Below are 23,069 nucleotides of genomic sequence, written 5' to 3'. Positions count from 1 at the left end.
TGAAAAAATGCTACATAAATGGCATTATTAACATTTTAAAGGAGTTTCTCATCTTTGGTATTCTTAAATCTTTGGTCCAGGAACCACATCCAAAGACACTGGCAATTGGTACACAAACTTTTCGTGGACTCACAGCAAATAAATCTGTATATTTATTTTCGCCACTTTTCAAATATAAGGGCTTCTATCAGTTCACCTCATAGAGCTGGGCTTCCCAAATTAAAAGACTTAAAGAATTCCGAAGGCACAGATTTATACTGTTATCCTGCATTAAATAATGAATTGACTCTAATTAAAGAATTAAACCTTTTCAGTTCCCTCTTTCTTACATTATCAACATAAAGGAAAAGCCACATGTGATATGGCACAAAAATACAAATAATCCTGTTTCGCTGAACAGCTAGACCTAAGGGATACAGTGTGACCTGCTGCATTTGTAAAAATTCACCAGCTCCCATTCCCATCTTCTACATCTTTCCCCAGTTTCCTCACCTTACTTCTCTGCATCTTTATCCATCTGTCCCCCCATCCCCCTCCCCTCCTATACCCTATTCTGCTTACTTCCCTAGAAAGTAGAATTATCCTCAGAGTTAAGTGTTTCAATGAACACAGCTCAGAACAGACGCCCCTACACAACCCCACCCAACCATTCCTCTCCAGCAGGACTCTCCAGAGCCTGAAAGGTCCCTACTTAGCAACCATCATCATGCCCTGGCTGGGTAGCTCAACTGGTTAGAGTCATCCCAACTTCAAGGTTTGCAGGTTTCATCCCTGGTCAGGGCACATATGAGAAGCAACCAATGAATGCATAAATAAGTGGAATAACAAACCGGTGTTTCTTTCTCTCTCCCTCCCTTTCTCTCTCTAAAATCAATAATTTAAAAAATCACTTCAAAGAATTCTGCACCTCCTCTCTTTAAGTAAGCTTACATTTTAAACTTTATACACACAAACACAAACACTCTAAATAAATTAGGGCATAAAACTGACAAAGTATTTTACAATATGCTTTTAAAAAATGAAGTTCTTCTAGGGCATATACCATACTTTTATTTATATAATTTTTCAGTGAGGTATATTTTATAAAGGAAGGAAAACCTAAAAAATCACGCCGAGAAAACAGTCTATGTCAACACTACTGCAGTGGAGTTCTTTGTCCTTCCATAAGAAAAGATTTATTCTTTCACAGATTTTTCTAGCCTGCTTTGGCAAAACGTTTAACCAATTCCAGCCTTCACCTGACGCCCATGGCACAGTTTACATGTTCACAACTACACTACAAACTTATGATGAGCAATTCTTCATAAGTGACCCTCCATTACGCAAAGCACAGCGGGCTCCTAATAAGTGTTTCTTTACCGCAGGGTCAGAACTATCCACACGACCATTTTTAATATTTACCTTGTGAAAGAAACCTTGATAAATTTTGAAGGAACACACTCTTAAAATGACAGTAAGCAGTAAGGTTCTCATTCTATTAATATACACCACACCTACTCCTTTGTCATAACGTATTGTTTTAATTCCTTCTGCCATATAGACTAATATAGAAACTTGAACAAACACACGAGCATACACGTAATAAATCTTTTTTGGGGGGTTTCAAAAAAGACAACAGGGGATAAACAAAAACCCACAGCTAAGAGTGGTTATCAAACATGTAGGCAATTTGAAAATATTTCAGACAACAGGCAACACCAGTGGTTTTGATGTTAAATCCCAAAGTATGATATAGCAATTTCTATTTTCTACTACTTTAAATGGCTTTGGACTTCAACTTTAAACCACAGAATAGGTGAGGTCAATGATTAATGCTTTTTAAAAACTAAAAAATATTTAAAACCACACAACTTATAACCAGTTAAAAATGCCATCGACAGCATTTCTCAACATCTATTCACAAGGACAATAGCCTGATACCTAACTCCTTCCTGTAGAAAAGTATTATTCTAGGCTACATAACTTAACTTACTAACATAGCAAACATTAAAACTAAAGAACTGTTAAAAGAGGAATTAAATACAAACCAATTCCACCAAAACCAAAATATCAACTGTAGAACAAAAATAATTACAGATCTAACCAGAAACATGTTTCCTTTTCAACAAATGCCCCATTCTTTCTGCCTTTATTACTCAAAATTCCTCTTTGCTCATAATTGCTAGAATAGATGAAAATACACTTACTGAGCAATAACACTTCTTTCTGGCCCTCTAACAGAACCAGAGCCAATTACTAATCAAAACCAAGACAAAACAAAACAAAATATGGTGGTAAAAAAGCTTTCAAATTGCCAATAAATAGCCTCATTTATCTCAAGGATTATATGATATATCAATAGTCTTAAGAAAAAAACCAGATGGTTCTGGGCAATTCCTTGGGAGTACATTACAAGGGACTGATCCCATATAAACCAAGTCTGGGGAGCAGGAAAAACAGAAACAAGAAATGAGGCATTCTTCATAAAAAATGCAAAAAGGCCAACAGTTCGTCTGTACTACCTTCCTTCTGCCTTGACACACTTACCATAGCCATCATGTCTAAACGAAGAAGGGTGTTCTCCCAAAATGGCTTGTCTCTGGCGACCCTTTCCTCTATCTGACACAAAAGTAGAAACATGGTTTTAACAATTTTGACCCAAGTACTTAACAGAGTTCTCACATGGGAAAACCCATTCAAAACATCCATTAGAATTCATAAAAAATATATATATATGATACCTGGTTAACTTTAAACATCCATTCATATCCATTTTAAATACAAACACCAAAGGTTTAAGAAAATAATTCTATCTAACAAACTCCACTTGACTTGAAATATCTTTTTGGCAAATGCCAAATACAATCACACTTTCAAATTTAAGAAAAGAATGGATACTTTTCAGAAAGGGAATGTACACAATGCTAAAGTTTGACACTGTACAGAAGTTTTTACCAATACATGTCTTTAAAACAAGCTTTAAGTGCAGTACTTTTGAAAGACAGTACCTGAATCATACTATTAGCTTCAACAGCAACACATTTTCAAAGTGGGCTTCTTTCAAGAAGTTCAGCATAAGCCAACAACAACCTGTATTACATGGTTTCACAATCAGTAAACACAGAGTATTTTGAATGTATATACACATATTTACAAACACCTACACACTCGAGAGCTGGAAATCTGCACATCACTGGCCCAGGTTATATCATGGATCAGTCATTGTGTATAGATCTTAACACCAGGCAGGACTATGAGCACCCTCAAAATTTAAAGATGCCAAGAAGAAGCTAACCAAGGGGGCTACATTATTGGATGAGAGTACTACAATACTCCTAAAAATTTGTTTTATTATTTTAGCTACATTTTCAGGGAAGATATGCCAATTTTCCCAAATCTAATTTGAGACTTCAATAAAGTGACTTGTAAGTTTCTAAAAGCACTTCCTGTGTTGGTTAGTGAGTTTTAAAATTCATTGTACAATACTTTTAGAAAGCATGCTGATCAAATTATGGCGACCAGTAAGATTTTTTCTTAATTTATCTTAAGAGTCTGGTCATTCTGATCTTTGAAAATTCAGAGAGAGAGGCTTTCTATATACCCTTAGTCACCTAAACAAATGAGGTTTATGGGAGATGAGAAATACTCTAATACTCACTTCTGTCTAGAGAAGTAGTGTGTTAATTACCTATTCCAAGTATTGATAGCACTGATAGGGACCTAGGAAGTCATCGAGTTCAACTACTTTTATTCAGTGAGTAAATTCTCTTCGTGTCATCCCGATCAACTGGGACCATGTAGCCTCTGCTGACCCAACACCAGTAACAAGACACTCACTACTTCCCCTTGCATTTTCAGTTAGTCCTAAATCACTAGGAAATTAATTTTTATATTATACAGAAATTAGTCCCCTACCCATATTCTATCCCATTTGGGGCCTCACAGACAAGTCTTTCCACAACACCCTTCCAAGTACTTGAAAGCTACTATGATCCTCCCTCCATTTCCCCAAAGCCATTTATTTCTTCTCCAGTCTAAACATTTCTTCTTCTTCCCATTACAAGGCTTCTGGCACCATCATTTCAATCTCACTCCTTTTGAATCAATCCAATCTGCTAATGCATTCTGCTAATGTGCCTCTATTTAAGCATGCCACCAAACACTAAATACAATTCCTTATCTGATCTAGGAATCTTAAACCAAAACCACCAGGTCTTCAAGGCTTAGTCTTATCCATAGTTAATCGTGTGCTATAAAATAAAGGAAAGAACACTGGATTGGGAATCAGAAGATCCCCACTTAACCACTAATTTGCTATACAATCACAGAAACAATCTTCATTCACAAAATGAAAGAGTTAGGGTAGATGATCTCCAAGGTATCTTTCAGCCAAACATTATCATTACTAATAATTCTCTTTATTTGAAGCACTCACTACCTAATATAAGATCACATAAAAGAGAAGAACTATGAAGAAAAGTCAAAAAAACACTGAATACACCAATCTATAGATAGTGGTTTATAGCCTTTCCTGGATTCATCTGAAACCTGATGGAAGCTGTGGGCCTTCTCCACCGAAAGATACAGAGATAGACAAGTTTCATTTAACATTTCTGGAGGGATTCTCTGGAGTTCAGGCTAAAAATTCTTTGCACTAAAATGTAATTTGGGCTGAAAAGAACTTTTAAAAAATAAAGTTATATTTATAGAAGTACTTTTTTTGGTAAAAAAAAAAAGTTACAATTTAATGTCAAGTAGCTGAGTAGAAGCTGAACTCACTACAAAAATAAAAACATCAACTGCTATAGTGTTGCCAGACAAATATCTACCTGTAAGGAATTAGGAAACAAAATTTTTTCCCTTGAAAGCATGAACAACTAAAATTCTGTTTGGCTTCCTTTAATTATACTTCACTATTTAAAAATCTACCTTACACATTTCTAAAACTTTTGACTGTAATTCCTTGCATGAAAAACTAATGTAAATTGGCTTTGTGTAAAACTTTAGACCTTAAAAAAAAAAGATGTTAACACTATTAAAATAAGAAGTATGTCTACAAATGTTTTTTTAAGAGAAATATAACCAAAATCATTATTTCAAATAAGAAAAATAACAAAGCAAAACAAAACCCTGAGTGTTCGCTGACTGTAATTTGACAGAAGTGAGAGATTTCTCATCAGCCACTTATTCTGTTGTTTGAGTGCTAAGGCTTTGTTTTCCAACACTGCACTCAAGCGCACCAGGCCTATACCAAGCAGATTTCTGAGTAGTGAAAAATGTGGGGTCCAGCCAAAGCTGCATTACAAAACAAATCTGTTTGTAACCCCATACATCAGGCAAGATGATTTCCTGAAAATTGAGAATTAAAGGGGCCAATCGTACAAAGGTCCTAAATATTTAAACATGCAAAGAACCACTGCACTGTATTTTTTTCTTTGGGCAAGAATATATGCACTAGAGTCCCTACTGCCCAAGATATTTTGGATGCCATAAAATTTTTTCTGGTTTATTAAATTTTACAGACACACTTATCTTGCTGAGTTTTCCCAACATATGGTTCAAATGCTGATATTGTAGTTGAGATGTAGCCAATATTGCAGCCCCCTTGTTTTTACAAGATCCACATTTTAAACTGTATATTCCAAAATTGCCACACATTTAGTTGAACAATTTATCAGTAAAATCTATGCTCATGAAATCTAGCATTTATAGGTTATAGGTGAAAATGTATCTCAAATGAACTGCTCTTACTTTCAGATTTATCAAGTTTAAATAGATTCTACCCTGAACAGACACATTACTTTCACCTCCATTTGAAATGTCAAAATTTCTAGTTATACAAATTAACATGAGTGATAACCTTAAATTGTTACAAAAAGTAACAACTTATAAGCAACCACTTTACAAAAATCAAACCACACAGAAAATCGTATTTTACATATAATGCACTTTTCATTGTATTATTCTATTCAATGACCACACTTGAGGGAAAAAAAAAAAACCTTAAGTGCAGCAAGTGTGCACCTTTCTAAGCCTTTTATCTTTAATATCTGTGTGGACTGGTTGAGCATTATCAATTTCCAAGACCTGCAGATAAACTGGCCCTCGTTATTTGCCATTTAACAATTTGAATCTAAGCTACAAACAGTTACAGTAATGGGCATTAAGATTTACAACATTGTAGATATAGGCTAGTATTTGTTAGTGAAAAGTCTTAAATTCTACAACTGAAGCCTTAAGGGAAATCAGACCAATATACACATACAACTTGAATAAATGGGCACAGTCTATCATGGTGTTCATCCCATGCAAGTCTGAAGTACTGTTAAGTGTCCACCTTTAAAAACTTGGGTGATGGTGCATGCAGTATGCAGTCAAGGTGAATTGCAAGTCTGAGTTTTTCAGAGGGCTTTTTGCTGATGCCGATGTTGTGCATGATGAAGTGTAGAGTCAGCCTGCTGGAGTCCTCTATCCTTCTTAATGCCTCGTCCAGCTTGGGGGAAAAGTCCTTTCCATAGAGAAGCAGTGTGCAAGTCTGAAGTTTGTAAGGAATATTCTGAATCAGTTTCCTCTCCTCCAAAGAGAGAGAGCTGCTTGGAGAAATGCAAGTCCTTGAACTGCGCGCGTGCTTGTATGTGTGGGCTCCTTTGTTGAACTAAATATAAATAACTCAGTACATACCAGTAGGGGGCACTAATGTTCAAGGTTATTTTCCAGCATTGCATGGCCTTTTGCAACAAAAGCATTCATCAACAAGATTTTCATTGGAATGAACTAGCTCATATAAAAATTTTCAGCAGATACAAGTACATTCTAAAATACATAAAATACTTACCTCGTCTTCCCAAATATGGTTTAGTGTAGTCCCAACTGTCATTGTCATTCCTAATAACATTTAGACGAGTTGGCTGTTAAGATTAAAAAGAAAGTAAGTTCAAATTGTATACCCAAAGCCTAAATATTTCTTTGGTGAAGTGCTGGAAAAATACTCACCCGTGCATATTCGATTTTTAGTGTGCAACACCCAGCATATATGTCTGCTCCATTGAGTGCTGCTTTAGCTTTCTGGGCACAAAGGACTGATTCAAACATAAGCTCTATTAAGGAAATTTGGTTTGAGATGTCTAATAATCATTATTCAATCCCTAAGGAAAGGACTTGAAAAATTAGAAATAACTCTTTCACTTCTGAAAATGTTTTAACAAATAAAATTCCTAGGTGAGTTTTAGTAGGGGATTTTATTTTTAGAATCAACAGTACCATCGCAAGATATATAAATGTCTAATTACTATGTTGTATACCTGAACCTAATATGTCAACTGTAATTTCAAAATAAATTAGAAAAGGAAAAAGAATCAACGATATTAAAAAAAACAACCGACCTATCTCCACATCAATATAACCGACCTATCTCCACATTAATCCTTCTAAATACTCAGAAGTACTTTATAAATTGGAACAGAGAAGGCAAAGGGAACATGATCACATTCCCCAGCAAGAGAGCTCACTATCTTGAAACAGGAAATATTTTACTCTTAACATCACAAAGATCCAAAATAATACAAAATAACATGTAATTTTATATATATTTCTGAAAAGGCAGGGTTTTATAATCACGTACTTAAAAAAATTTGTCTATGATTCTTTCCAAAAAATAAAATCAAACTACAAAAATTGTTAAAAAAAAAAAAGTAAAACACTTTGCCAGAAGTAAGCACCATTAGGATTTTGTTGTTTATCCCTACCTTTCTCTACGCATACATTAGTTTTTTAAAAATTATTATTATTTTAAACAGGACTGTATTATACTACACATACTATTTTGCAACTTGCTCTTTTTTACTCAAAATACAACAAATTTAACAGAGAAGCAGTTCTCACATAAACTAGGATCATTTAAGATTCAATAAAGAAAAGTAAGAAAGGTTCTATTGATTCTAAAGTTTTGGTACTTCCAAATGACTTATTTTAAGAAGAAATCCAGAAAAGTTTATTCAAGATAAATTTCAAAAAAGTACAATTATACATACTATCAAATAGTGTTATTGTTTTCCTTCTTTGAAAAGGCAAAACACTCTGTAAGATGAAGCACCAGATTGTCTTATGATAGCACACAAAATTATTTGTGGGTACTACAGTTTCAGTGTTTAAATCTAAGAAAAATAGACGGGGGGGGGAAATAACTACCACTTGTCTAAAAATGATCATGCAGAAAAAAGTAACGTCTATGTTACACAGCATTCACTCATGTCAATTAAAATATTACAAAGGATATTCAACCATTGCTTGTATCCCATTTCTCTTGAATATAACAATACGCTGCACCTTTCCAACAGGGTTGCACACAGTATACAAAACATCCTAAGAAGGAAAAAATAAAATTTCTTCACATTTTATATTTGGAAAAACATCAAGGCTATACATTGATTTCTTTTACTAAAAACAACAAAAAACATTGTCAAGATGTCACTTCTATTAATTACTGATTACTTTTAAAAATTGTTACACTTCAATAAATCTACAGTTATTTCCTCACCTACACAATACCCACACATTAGAGAAATTCCAATGAAATATCTGAAAATCACTATTATCTTATTTGATCCCTAAATGAATCCTCAATTTTTATTTTCTCAACAGACTAAAGTACAATAAATACCAGAACTGCAATTAATTTATCTGTTGCTTTCCAAATGCGACTCTGAAACGGTTCATATTATAACCACTTGAATATGGTAGTAAATATTTATTAAGGGGTAGTAGTACAACAACTTGGCATCAATTTTTCAAGGGGAAATGGCTATTCAGAAAAGACCCAGAGAAGATCATTTATACAGTGTTAAATGGCATCAAACAGGATGCCTGAATCAACTAAGGGAGAGCCTAAACACCCTCTTAGGGACAATTTTTCAACTTCTGAGAAATTTCTTGAATATCTACAATTACATAGCCATACCATTAGGTGGTACAAACCAGAGCAGGTGTACTAGATTAAGTTATATTCTGTTCCCCAAAACACCAAATATTTTAAGTATGTCAATACTGTATACTAATATCTATAATATTATAAAATACAAATGTCTAATTAAAGGCATAAGATATTTAAACTTGTCCCAGTATCATATACCCTTACTAGAAATTACACTAATTGACATTTCCCTTACTGTAATATTCTATTCATTACAAAAATCAAGTGTCTCTGTCCCTAGCTTGTTGTGAAGCAGCATAGGATTACAAAATAGAACACGCAACTGGTCCAGAACATGAATCATTTTTAAAATTCTAATATCACTTTTTTAAAGGGCGAAGCAGAGAATTTAAGTAAACCAGGCCAGTTTTTAACAAGCTCCATCAAAAGACCTTACAATAACGACATATGCATCTTACTACACTATAGGAGCCTGCCATTACCTAGTAGATGCTTTTGATCAAGGTGCTGGCACGTGAGTGAGAGAGTTCTTGGACCATTTCCAACAAGTCCATCTAACCCCTTATTAGAAACAGTCACCACAGATGCTTTAAATGTGCTTATTTAGTTATGACAACTGTACTCTTGAACTTTCTAGTATCCGCGCTTACCATTTGTTTGTCCATTAAACTTAATAGTCAAAGTTAAGATTCATTCTAATAATTCTAAAAACAACCACTATTTCTAAATATCGAGAGGGCAGTGAAGAAAACTATATGATAGTCAATCAAGCAGCAAACTCCAAAATCACTTTTAGTTTGTCATATGAAAAATCCATACCACTGTAATTGGATAAAGGGGATTCTGAATTGATAACAGAAGAACTTTGTTGCCTCCTGATGGATCATCAGTATTTCCTGGCCGAGTGATCCTCTTGCTTGTAGAATAGTTGAAAAAAGCCTGTTGACCAGCAATGTACACAGGTTCATCCGCAGCAAATGTCACACACTCTTTGGCACTGTCGATGTTCTCAAATTCCACTAGCGCCTGCCGTTTGAATGGCATCATCATCACATAGCTGAATGGGAGATTGGGAGACAATACCCACATGTAGTAAGTTCAGTTAACATCATTTGCTCTCAATCAAGTAAAAGCAGACTTTTTCTTTAAAAAAATGAGTCAAATTATACAGATTAGACTTCTTTACCTGTATCCAAAAAGTTAGTCAACTCTTACATCATCCAAATTCACTGTGCTATAGCAGGTAGATGGTGCGTATTTGAAAACTTACCCTCCTATGATTGAAAGCATATCCATTTCATGCCTTCCTCGGGCACAATTTTCTGTTATCAGTTACTGATGACACTACTCAGTTTATTCCTCAGGCTGCCACTCCCAAGTACATTAGAAGATATCTCAATACAGAAACAATGAAGCCCTGGCTGGTGCGGCTCAGTGGACTGAGCAATGGCCTAGCAACCCAGGGTTGCCAGTTCCATTGCCAGTTTAGGTAGGGCACATGCCTGGGTTGCAGGCCATGTCCCCAGTAGGGGGCGCATAAGAGGCAACCACACTTTGATGTTTCTCCCTTTCTTTCTCCCTCCCTTCCCCTCTTTCTAAAAATAAATAAATAAAATCTTAAAAAAAAAAAAAAGAAACCAACAATGATAAAACTCAACAGAAGCTTAGTGTATGGGACCCCTAAAAATAGAAACTACTACCTCTATTGATTTTTCCAAATAAACAAGTACCCACACTAATAACTGACTATACTTTCATTTATCTTACAAAAAGAGAACCAAAGATAAATAAAAGCAAGTGCAAACTGACCAAATTCCATACCAATAATCTCTCCCCAAACCTTTAAATATTAAAGGATATGAAAAGATATTCACTAGAACATGGCAATCGTGGCTGCCTATGGGCAAGAAGTATTTACTTTTCACTGTGTTCTTCTGGGGAAAGGAGTGTATTTTAATCCATGAAATAAAAAATAAGGAAATGAAAGAAAGTAGGCAAGAGAGAAACGAGAGCACGTGGATCACAACAGAGGAACAACAGGTCCTCTATTCACAGGGACAAGAACCTTAAAAATGTTTCTTAAATACAATTAACATGGTTTTTATAACAGTAGAAGGCTGGAGCAATAACATCCGGTCAGCTACTTGGGGACAACACTACTTTCTCAATCTGGCATCCAGGACCCACTGCTACACTTTAGAAACCAGTGAAAGGTCCATTAATAATAAATGAACCACTCTGTAGCCTGGCAAATTATGTAACTTCTTACGAATTTCAGCTTCCTCATTTATAAAACTTGGAACTGTGTCAAGATTATAGTTATATAAACTGCTTGCCTTGCATCATTCATCTTTATAGCCTCAGAAGCAAGCGGCACATAACAGACATTCAATCAGTATTTGTTAGTCTATGAGGCTTGTTAGCATTCCCCACCCACATCATGCAAAATTAAAGAATACAGAAACAATAAGGCCTTGAATTTAAAGATTACCAACTATAAATATTAGATATAAATCCTAGGAGAGAAACATTCCCTTTATTTTACTTATTTTTTACTTTTTAATTGAATTTATTGGTTGATATTAGTTAATAAAATTATATAGGTTTCAGGTGTACAATTCTATAAAACATCATCTGTATATTGTACTGTGTTCACCACCGAAGTCAAGTCTCCTTCCATCATCATTTATCTCCCCACACCCTCTTCTACCCCCTCACCTCCTTTCCCTCTGGTAATCACCATACTGTTGTCTGTGTGTATGAGTTTATTTTTTTAATTAATCCCTTCACCTTTTTCACCCATCCCGCAACCACCCTCCCCTCTCACAGCTGTCTGTTCTCTGTCTATACATCTGCTTCTATTTTGTTTGTTAATTTATTTTGTTCACTAGATTCCACATATAAGTTAAATCATATGGTACTCTATCTTTCTCTGACTGGCTTATTTCACTTGGCATAATGCTCTCCAGGTCCACTCATGCTGTCACAAAAGGTAAGAATATACTAGAAGGAATAAACAGTAGAGTGGATGAAGCAAAGGATCGAAATCAGCAATTTGGAAGACAAGGTAGCAGAAAATACCCAGAGAAGAAAAAAGAAAAAAGAATTTTAAAAAATGAGGATAGGCCTGGCTGGTATAGCTCAGTGGATTAAGCCTGGGCTGCGAACCAAAGGGCAGCTGGTTTGATTCCCAGTCAGGGCACATGCCTGGGTTACAGGCTAGGTCCCCAATATGGGGCGCATGTGAGGCAACCATACATTGATATTTCTCTCCCTTTCTTTCTCCTTCTCTTCCCCTCTCTCTAAAAATGAATAAATAAAGTATTTTTTTTTAAAATGAGGACAGATTAAGGAACCTTTAGGACAACATGAAGCATAACAACATCCACATCACCAGGATACCAGAAGGAAGACAAAGCAAGCATGGGATCAAGAACCTATTTGAGGGAGTAATGACTGAAAACTTCCCTAGTTGGTAAAAGAAAAAGACACACAGTTCAGGAAATGCACAAAGTCCCAATATCAATATGAAAAAAAGAGGCCCACATCAGGACACATCATAGCTAAAATGGCAAAGATTAAAAACAAAAACAGAATCTAAAAAGCAGCAAGAGAAAGAGCATTACCCACAAGGGAGCTCTCATAAGACTATCAGCTGATTTCTTAACAGAATCATTTCAGGTCAAAAGAGACTGGCATGAAATATTCAAAGTGATGAAAAGCAAGACTACTTTACCCAGCAAGACTATCACTTAAAATTGTAGGAGAAACAAAGAGCTTCCAAAACAAGAAAAAGTTAAGGAGTTTGTTACTGCCAAACCAGTATTATAAAAAATGTTAAAGGAGAAGAAAAGGGAAGAGGAAGAGGAGGAGTAGAAGGAAAAAGCAGAGGAACATAGTTATAAAAAATAAAGTGGGAATAAATATGTACATATCAATAATCGCTTTAAATGTGAATGGCTTAAATGCTCTAATTCAGAAGACACGGTAGCAGAATGACCCACGCACGACCCATAAATATAATGTCTATAAAAGACCCACCTCAGAGCAAGATACACACAGACTAAAACTAAAGGGGTGGGAAAAGATATTTCATGCAAATGGAAATTTTAAAAAAAGCTATGGTAGCAATACTTGTATCAGACAAATTAGACTTCAAAACAAAGGCCATAACAAGAAACACATAAGGACATTATATAACGCTATAGGGATCAATCCAACAAGAGGATATAACCCTTGTAAATATTTACGTACCCAACATAGGAGCACCTAAATATGCACGGTAAAAGCTGATGGTCATAAATGGAGAGACTGACAGCCACATAGTCATAATTAGATTTTAACACCCTTTGACATCAATGGATAGATCTTCCAGATAAAAAATCAACAAAGAAACAGTGGCCTTAAATGGCACACTAGATCAGATGGATTTAGTTAATATCTTCAGAGCATTTCACCACAAAGCAGCAGAATATACATACTTTTCAAGTGCACAGGGAACATTTTCTAGTATAAATCACATGTTAAGACACAAAACAAGTCTCAAAGTTAAGACTGTAATTATATCAACCATCTTCTCTGACCATAATGGTATGAAACTGTAAGTCAATTATAAGAAAAAACTGAAAAACACACAAAGACATAGACATGTTGCTAAATAACATGTTGCTAAACAATGAATGGGTTAACAATGAGATCAAGGAAGACATCAAAAAATACCTTGAAACTAATGAAAATGAGAACACAACAACCCAAAATCTGTGGGAACAGAGAAAGCAGTCCTAAAAGGGAAATTCATAGCATTACAGGCCTATGTCAAGAAATGGGGGAAAAAAACCTCAAATAAACAATATAACTTTTTTTTTTAATCCTCACCTGAGGATTTGAAAGAGAGAAAGAGAAACATCAATGTGAGGGAGAAATATTTATCAGTTGCTTCCTATACACGGCCTGACCAGGGATCAAACCCACAACCTAGGTACATGCCCTGACCTGGAATCAAACCTGCAACCTTTCGGTGTACAGGACAATGCTCCAACAAACTGTTTTTTTGAAAAGAAAATTCCCTTTAGAAACACAGACTTGCTGAAGTTCTAAAATCTTAGACATATAAAAAGAGAAAACCATGCAATCAGGTCTATGCTAAAGAAATTAAAGAAAAACAGACAAAATATTCTCTCACAAATATGTTGGTTTAATAGCTAAATGATATTACCAACTAAATATGTTAATAATGGCCTTTGGCTCTTTGGAAACAGAAAAATTATAAAGATTAAAAAATAAATTCTTGCCCTGGCTGGCGTAGCTCAATGGATTGAGCTCGGGCTGCGAACCAAAGTGTCGCAGGTTTGATTCCCAGTCAGGGTACATGCCTGGGTTGCAGGCCATGCCCCCCAGCAACCGCACATTGGTGTGTGTGTGTGTGTGTGTGTGTGTGTCTCTCTCTCTCCCCCACCTCTCTCTCTCCCTTCCCTCTCTAAAAAAAATTAATAAATAAATAAAATCTTTAAAAATAATAAATAAATTCTTTATTGGACTATTCTAGACTTGGTCATAGTAAAATTGCTTCCTGGAACTGCAATAGAGGTGAGCTAGAAGAATAAACTTAAAACTTAAAAAGGTTACCCCAAAAAGTGGCATCATATGAAGATTGAGAAAGGAAAATTAGAATATTGCAGATATTTTAAGAATGCACTTACATTGCCTGGAACATAATTTTTAAAAAATCTTTAAAAAAGCATAGTTATGAGGAAGATTGAAAGACCAAAGAGAAAAAAATAAACAAAAAGGCTAAGGGACACGGTACGTGCTTTCACTTTACAGCACAAGACATGTTTACTAAATTTTAAATAAAAACAGAAGGAGGCAAAAATATTACCACATAAATTAGGCCTTAAAAGTTCTGTTATAAATTTTTTTTAAATATTTAATGCCAGACTGGTAGACATGTAAGTTTTTCCTTTTTTAAAAATTTATTTATTTTTAGAGAGGGAAGGGAGGGAGAAAGAGAGAGAGAGAAACATCAACAAGAAACAAGAGAGAGAGAGAAACATGTGTGGTTGCTGGGGGCCGTGGCCTGCAACCCAGGCATGTGCCCTGACTGGGAATTGAATCTGCGATGCTTTGGTTCGCAGCCCGCACTCAATCCACTGAGCTACGCCAGCCAGGGCTAAAATTTTTAACTAATCACTACCTGGCATCCTCTCCTTGAATGGGAGTAGGGAATTTTTAAAAAGCAAATGAAAGGGTGAAAAGAAAGAGAAAAAGAGACTCGGTATATATTTTTAAATACTCTTTTGATTATAATACATGAATATACATTACAAATAAAGACAAAAATATAGCAATTTTATTATCATGACAAAGTCATTCTTAACATTTTATTATAGTTTCTCCTGAACGTCTTTCCTATGCATCTAGTTTTCAGGTATAAACTTACCAAATATTGAACTGGTGATTCACCTGTTTAATATTAGCAGTTTCAATATGTTTATAATTACGTGTCACAAAATAAAGAAACAAGTAGAGAAAGATTCTAAATTTTTCTTTTACTGATTCTAGAGAGAAGGGATGGGAAGCAGAAAGAGAGCGAGAGAAGCATTAATGTGAGAGAGAAGCACCGATCAGCTGCCTCTTGCATACGCCCGGACTGGGGACAGAACCCACAACCCAAGCATGTGCACTAACCCAGAATCAAACCAGTGACCTTTCCGTTTGCAGGATGACACCCTAACCAACTGAGCCACACTGGCCAAGGCGAAAAACATTCTATAAAATACAGCCTTTTGAAGCAAAACACGTGCTTTTCATTGGAGACTATTCAAGGTTCTTTCATACCAGTCACTTACTCAATATAATTTCATACAACTGAAACTCCTACTTTCATGTTTATGCGAATTAAGCTCTTAATTATACACTAATATGTTCCAATCATTTCACGACTTTTCTATCCACATGACTACCAATCTTGAAGGCAGAATAATAGACTATGCAAGGTAACTGAGTAACATTCTTATATGGAACACTTTACCATGGACTAAGCATCAAGCAGTATAGAGTCTGAAAATGAACTGGCCATCCAAAGTAACTCAAATTACTCACCAACTTAAACATATAGTTCTATTTATTTAATCCCAACCTTTAAGTCATGGGCATAATTAACATCAAAATTTCCAACTCTATTGTGCTCATGAACTTGTTTTTCTGACATCACTTCAGTGTTTCTTGGCTATAAGAAAATAACTTTAAATGCACTAAATATACAAGAACAAAAGAAAAATAAACCCAAAATAACCATTCTCTTTATAACTCCATGGGACAATGCGTCACTTAGAAGGTCCTTAGAGTAAATGGAGTTAGTCTAGTGCCAACACATAAGTCCAAATAAAGTCTATTTCAATATATGTGTAACACTCCAGACAGGCTTAACTTCCAAGATCCTCTCCAAATGACTAAGTGATATGGTCATCTCAGTGATACTTCAAGTGCGCATTTTTATGCTTTTTTATGCTCATGTGGATTTCCACTTTGTACCTCCAAGGACAACATGTAACAGTCAGTGATTTCTGAGGTACTTAAATTGAGGATAACAGGTTTGCTAAGTCATCTACCTCCCAATGAAGTTACCAAAGAAATAAAAAGCATGCCATGATGGAAAGGTATCACCGAAAACCCCTCCTACTCCTCTGAAGCAGTGATTCCTTTCTGCTTACATCTCTGGTCACTTTCTCACCATCTAGTTATGCAGCATCCTTTCAATACTCAAAAACTCCATATAAATCTTTATAAAACTGAAGCAATCAAGCTGTCTCAGCAAATATACTGAAATTTCTCTCCTATTTATATAGAGTGTGACTTAGTCTGTGACACTGAGGCCTAAAACAAAAATCCCAAACATATTATCAAGGAAAAACTTATTATAAAAATCAACTCTAGACTATCCATACTAGGAAGAGAATGACCAGGCATACTCTAAAAATAATTTAGAAATAATTTTTAAGTGTCTATTTTTGGTAGCAGATTCACTTTTCTAATATGTTTCCACTTAAGTCAATATTCTTTGGCACACAGCAGCTTTGGTGAGAGAAAGGAGGAGGCTGAGCGAATACAAAACACAAGGGGAAGGCAGGCTAGGATAAAACACTGACTGCTCGTGACTGCGTAAGAACTCATAGCAACAGCAACACGTAGCTAAGCAAACAGTGCCTACCTTTTATCTACGCACTTTTAGTTGCCAATTCCTAAATATTCCAAAATAATTTTAAAAAACAAAAAAGAAAATTAGTATTTAAGTACCACTAACCACTTTCAAACTCTGAAGTTGAAGGGTGTAATCGACTCATTGGTTTAAAGCAGTGTTTAAGAAGGTATCATGGACTCCCATGAAAATCAGATGAAAGAAGCAATAATCCATTTTACATATAACCTGGTTGGGGAGTAAGAGGTGATAATGGCCCCCAAAATACATCCTTGAATCATCCCAGAAAGGTTAAAAACAAAGAAGTACAGTGATATGCAAACTGGATATATACAATGGTTAAACTAGTAGCAACCAAACAAGGCTTATTCTACCATACTGCTTTCAATCTTTATGAAGTCCTTATTGTCTTACCATATTGTCCCAAATTTTTCCAGTGCCTCCACAAGGTCTGCTTCTACCACAGATTCACAGAGTCCTCGAACATGGACAACGGGTGAAACAGAAACTTTATGATGACTTCCACCTGTCTCCTAGAAAGAGAAAACAATTTGTAATTAAAAACTTTAAAATTCCAAATTGCATCGTTTAGTATATTCAACTCTGCTATAAAAAGCAAGCAAACAAATAAACAACAACAAAAAATGCAATCCACAAGTTAGTAAATAGGACCGAAGAGTAAAATCAACAATTAAATGCTTGGCATGAAAATTTTGATTTCTTAAAAGGGAGCATTCTTAAGACTCCCTGTCAAGATGAAGGCATAGGTAAACACGGCTCACCTCCTCACACAACCACAGCAAAATTTACAACTAAGCTAGAAAACAACTATCACCCAGAATCATCAGAAAATCAAGCTATATGGAAGTCTGACAACCAAGGAATTACAGAAGTCAAATCCACACAGAAAGACAGGAGAGGCAGTGACATGCAGACACAGAACAGGGGGTCCCATACCCACGTGTAGTGGGTAAAAATCTACAGGGATCCCAGCCCCACACCAGACCACCCAGCCCAGGGTTCCAGTGCCAGGAAGAGAAGTCCCTGTATCTTCTGGCTGAGAAAACCAGTGGGGTTTGAGGCAGCAGAAGAAACCGCAGGATTCTTGGGTGTCTCTTCTTAAAGGGCCCACAATGGACTTAGGACTTATACAAACTCACTCCCTCTGGGCTCCAGCACCAGGGGCAGCAGCTGGAAGGGCACCAGGGGCACGCAAGGAGAAACTGAAGTGTCTGGCATCAAGGTGAATGCTAGGGGAGAGCTTCCTCTCAGACAAAACTCCAGAGGCCAGGCAGAGGCCATAGTCTCCTTTGTGAGCCCTCATCCACAAAGAGCCGGAGAGTGATGACACCATATCTGAGAATCCATCAACTCGTTCACAGGGGTTGCCCCGTCCTGGCAATTACCTAAGGCTCCAACCCATCCAACTTACAGGTGCACTTTTCTATGATAGGTCATGCTACTAAGACAGGGAGTCAAAGCAGCTCTACCTAATACATAGACACAAACACAGGGAGGCTGCCAAATTGAGGAGACAAAGAAATATGGCCCAAATGAAAGAAGAGAACAAAACCCCAGTAAAAGAACTAAACAAAATGGAGATAAGTGACCTATCAGATACAGAGTTCAAAACACTGGTTATTAGGATGCTCATGGAACTCAACGGGTACTTCAACAGCATAAAAAAGACCCAGGCAGAAACAAAGGTTACACAAAGTAAAATAAAGAAATATTTACAGGAAATCAGACTTCCGGCCAAGATGGAGGTATAGATAGATACACTTTGCTTCCACATACAACCAAATGTGGGACAACAACAAATTTAAAAACAAAAAACAATGAGAACTGCCAGAAAATAGAACTGTATGGAAGTCCAACAACCAAGGAATTAAAGAAGAAACGTTAACCCAGACTGGTAGAAGGGGTAGAGATGGGCAGCCAGGGAAAAGAGGACTAGCGGTGAGGCTGCAACTGGAGGCAGGCAAAGCAGTGGCTGGTGGAGCAGGCGGTCCCACATTTGCATGTGGATAAGCCAGGAGGAACAACTGGGGAGCAAGACAGACCCCGCAACCCAGGGTTCCAGTATGGGAAACTGAAGCCTCAAAACCTTTGGCTATAAAAACCTATGTGGGTTGCGTGGCAGGAGAAACTCCCAGCCTCACAGGAGAGTTTGTTGGAGAGACCCACAGAATCCTAAAATGTACACAAACTCACCCCCCCCGCCCAGGAATCAACACCAGAAGGGCCAATTTGTTTGTGGGTGGTGAGAAAAGTGACTGAAAGCCTGCCAAGAACCAAGGAAGTGGCACTGTTCCCTCTCTGACTCCTCCCCCACACACAGCACCACAATACAGCAAAGGGAGTTGCCCTGCCCTGGCAAATACCCAAGGCCCTGCCCCTTACAGTGTAACAGGTACACCAAGACAAGAAATATGGCCCAAATGAAAGAACAGATCAAAGCTCCAAAACAGAACTAAGTGATGAAGAGATAGCTAACCTATCAGATGCAGAGTTCAAAACACTGGTAATCAGGATGCTCACAGAAATGGTTGAGTATGGCTGCAAAACAGAAGAAAAAGTGAAGACTATGCAAAGTGAAATACAGAAAACATACAGAGAACCGACAGTGAAGGGAAGGAAACCTGGATTCAAACCTACAATTTGGAACAGAAGGAAGAAAGAAACATTTAACTTGAACAGAATAAAGAAACAAGAATTAAAAAAAATGAGGAGAGGTTTCAGAACCTCTGAGACAACTTGAAACGTTCCAACATCCTAATCACAGGGATGCCAGAAGAAGAAGAGGAAGAGCAAGAAATTGAAAACTTACTTGAAAACATAATGAAAGAAAACTTCCCTAATTTGGTGAAGGAACTACACAAACAAGTCCAGGGAACACAGTCCCAAATAAGTTGGAGCCAAAGAGGACCACATCAAGACACATCGTAATTAAAATGCCAAAGGTGAAAGATAAAAGAGAAAATCTTAAAAGCAGCAAAAGAAAAAAGAAAAGCAAACAGTTACCTACAAAGGAGTTCCCGTAAGACTGTCAGCTGATTTGTCAAAAGAAACTTTGCAGGCTAGAAGGGACAGGCAAGAAGTGTTGAAAGTGATGAAAAGCAAGGACTTACAACCTAGGTTACTCTTTCCAGCAAAGCTCTAGAATTGAAGGGCAGATAAAGTGCTTTCCAGACAAGGTAAAGCTTAAAGGAGTTCATATGAAATGTTAAAGGGACTTAAGAAAAAGAAAATCAAAACTATGAACACTAAAATGGCAATAAACTCACAACCATCAACAACTGAATCTAAAAAACAAACTAAGCAAACAAGATCAACAGAAACGGAACCATAAATATGGAAATCATTTGGAGGGTTATCAGCTGGGAGGGGGAAGGGGGAAAATAGGGGAAAAGGTGCAGGGGTTAAGAAGTACAGATTGGTAGTTATAGAATAGACGGGAAATGTTAACAGTATAGGAGATGGAGCAACTAAAGAACTTACATGCATGACCCATGGGCATGAACTTAGAGGGGAGATTGCTGGAGGGAATTGAGGGTAACGGGTGGAGCAGCAAAGGGGGAAAAACTGCAATTGTAACAGCATAAAGTAATATAAATATATTTATATTATATATCTACATATTTATAAAAATATATTTATAAAAATAAAAGGGTGTATTCTTTTACAGTAAGAAGTAAAAATAAGTTATTTAGTAACTTATTTCAACTTCAAGAAAAATCTCAGGAAAAACATCAGCAGATAAAGCATGCTAAGATTGGAAATACAGTTTATACTCATAATTTCATAGTTTTACCTCCATAAAATCAAAATCTCAAGTAGTCTAAATGAACAAAAAGTTTGAACTTAAAACTTTTTAAATATAAAGATTATATACTTTATTTTTTCTGTAATAGATAGTAAATTTATATCAACTTTTGTCCTGTTTAATCAATTACCTCAGCCCACCATAACTTGAAATCCAACTTAAATTTATACGAGGGACTATGTAGGAGAATACTTTGAAAATTAAAATAGCTCTCTAATTTACTTATCAAGCTCCATTCAGACAAAGATTTACATTTACAGCTCGCTGCTGGACACCTCTCTTGCATCACTTTAAAATAACTTCAGATAGATAGACAGACAGACAGACAGACAGACAGATGTATGTATATCTCCCAAAAATCTATTAAGTGAAAGCGTTTGGGGGGGTATCCTACAGACTAATCTAAAACTTTAGAATTAAAACTTAAGAACCATTTTAAGAAAATTAAACCCCTTTATGGCTATTCTAAAAGACTCACCAATTTTTTTTCCCATCATAAAGACTGTTAGAAAAATGTAATAAACTCTTATGTTAGAATTTAAAGAAAAGAACTGATTTGAATATAAAAAGTAACCATAGGACTATGCTACATGATTGTCATAGCCAACAAATAATTTCAGTGATCTGCAAATACTAATTTAACCCTTGGAATTTCATTTGAATTGCTTAGGTTTAGTTTCTTCTATGTTTACATGTCACTAAATTTGAAATAAGTCATTCTGATTGTTCCCTATGTAAACCAGCATTCGCTTAGCAACCTTAACAAATGAGACTGTGCCTATGTGAAACTCAACAACCAAATGTGCATTATCACCACTAAGCTCTTAAATATTGCTGGACAACAACAATGCAGGAAGAGAGCTAAGTAACACCTTAAAACCTGAATTTAAACAAACATTTAAAGTATAAATAACAAGTTTTACTCTAAAAATATATTTAGAACTGCAAGATATAAGACAGTTATCTCCACTAATCCTTAGAAATTAGCTGGCAAAAGTAAAAGTACAAGAGAAAACTATATTGGCCTGGACTCTTCAAAAAGTTATTATCAAAAAACAGTGGAAGATTTCAGGTCGAAACTAAAGACAAACAACAACCAAATGCAATACATGAGCCTTAATTTTATAACAGATAGAAACCTGCTATAAAAGACATCTTAGGGCCCTGACTGGTGTGGCTCAGAGGACTGAGCACCGAACTGTGAACCAAAGGGTCACTCACTGGCTAGAGTCCCAGTCAGAGCACATGCCTGGATTGTGGGCCAGGTCCCTAGTCAGAGGGTATTCAAAGAGGCGACCACACAGTGATGCTTCTCTCTCTCTCTTTCTCCCTCCCTTGCCCTCTCTAAAAATAAATAAAATCTTCAAAATAAACAAACAAACAAACAAAAAAAAAACGATCTCTTAGGGACAAATTGGAGAATTTAAGTAGGCAGGGTACTAGATTATATAATGGAATTATTGTCTTAGGTAGCATTATAATAGTAATGGTATAGGAAAAAATATCTCTAAATCCTAGGAATAGCTGGGATATTTAAGGATAATTGTGATGTCTGTAAGTTACTTTCAAATAGTTTAGGGGCAAAAAAGTATGTATATAAATAGATATAGACATTTAGAGATAAAAATCCCCAAACTGTTAAATCCCCAAAATTGTTAAAAACTGATATGTAATTGAACATGTTACATAATAAAAAATTGGGGAAATGTCTTATTATATAATACTTAAGACCTGCAAAAGGGAATAAAGAACATTATAACTTACCACCCAGTCTAAGAAATGAACCACCGGTCAGTTGAACACATCTCCTCCTCCTGTCTCCCTTCCCAGCATGGATAGTTCCATGTCTTGTACATAGTTCTAAAGAATATGACTTCTATCCAAATCAGTCTTCTCACACAAAAAATTGATTACAGGACCAATATTATTAGTTAGTTATATTTCCCAAATGAAACAGATCAAGATTCAAGTCATTCTATAAAAGCTGGAAAGTGTTAAATGTTATCAATATGGCATTTAGGAGAAGATGAATTATCTTAACCTCAAGGAAGAAAACAACATATCCTGTACCCCTTGTATTTCCTTTATTCCCACTCAGTGAACTTGCTATTCATGAATTTACATACCTTGATATTTCT

General features: G+C 36.0%; 1 protein-coding gene across 2 annotated transcripts in view; it reads right to left on the bottom strand.

Annotated features, from left to right (window-relative positions):
• Positions 1-23,069, bottom strand: part of HNRNPLL (heterogeneous nuclear ribonucleoprotein L like) — a 42,451-nt gene that overhangs the window by 10,754 nt on the left and 8,628 nt on the right. The window contains exons 2-7 of one of the 2 annotated variants that reach the window (XM_045828439.1): positions 17,520-17,638; positions 9,728-9,965; positions 8,255-8,340; positions 6,973-7,069; positions 6,815-6,887; positions 2,527-2,598 (exon numbers count right to left, since the gene is read on the bottom strand). In XM_045828439.1, coding sequence (XP_045684395.1) covers positions 2,527-2,598; positions 6,815-6,887; positions 6,973-7,069; positions 8,255-8,340; positions 9,728-9,965; positions 17,520-17,638 — 685 coding nt within the window. The remainder of the gene's footprint in view (positions 1-2,526; positions 2,599-6,814; positions 6,888-6,972; positions 7,070-8,254; positions 8,341-9,727; positions 9,966-17,519; positions 17,639-23,069) is intronic. The other variant, XM_045828441.1, reaches the window with a different exon arrangement.

This window comes from Phyllostomus hastatus, unplaced genomic scaffold (genome assembly GCF_019186645.2).
Source record: "Phyllostomus hastatus isolate PE091 unplaced genomic scaffold, TTU_PhHast_1.1 phas_scaffold_78, whole genome shotgun sequence".
NCBI lineage: Eukaryota > Metazoa > Chordata > Mammalia > Chiroptera > Phyllostomidae > Phyllostomus > Phyllostomus hastatus.
This window is presented reverse-complemented; position numbering and strand designations above follow the sequence as displayed.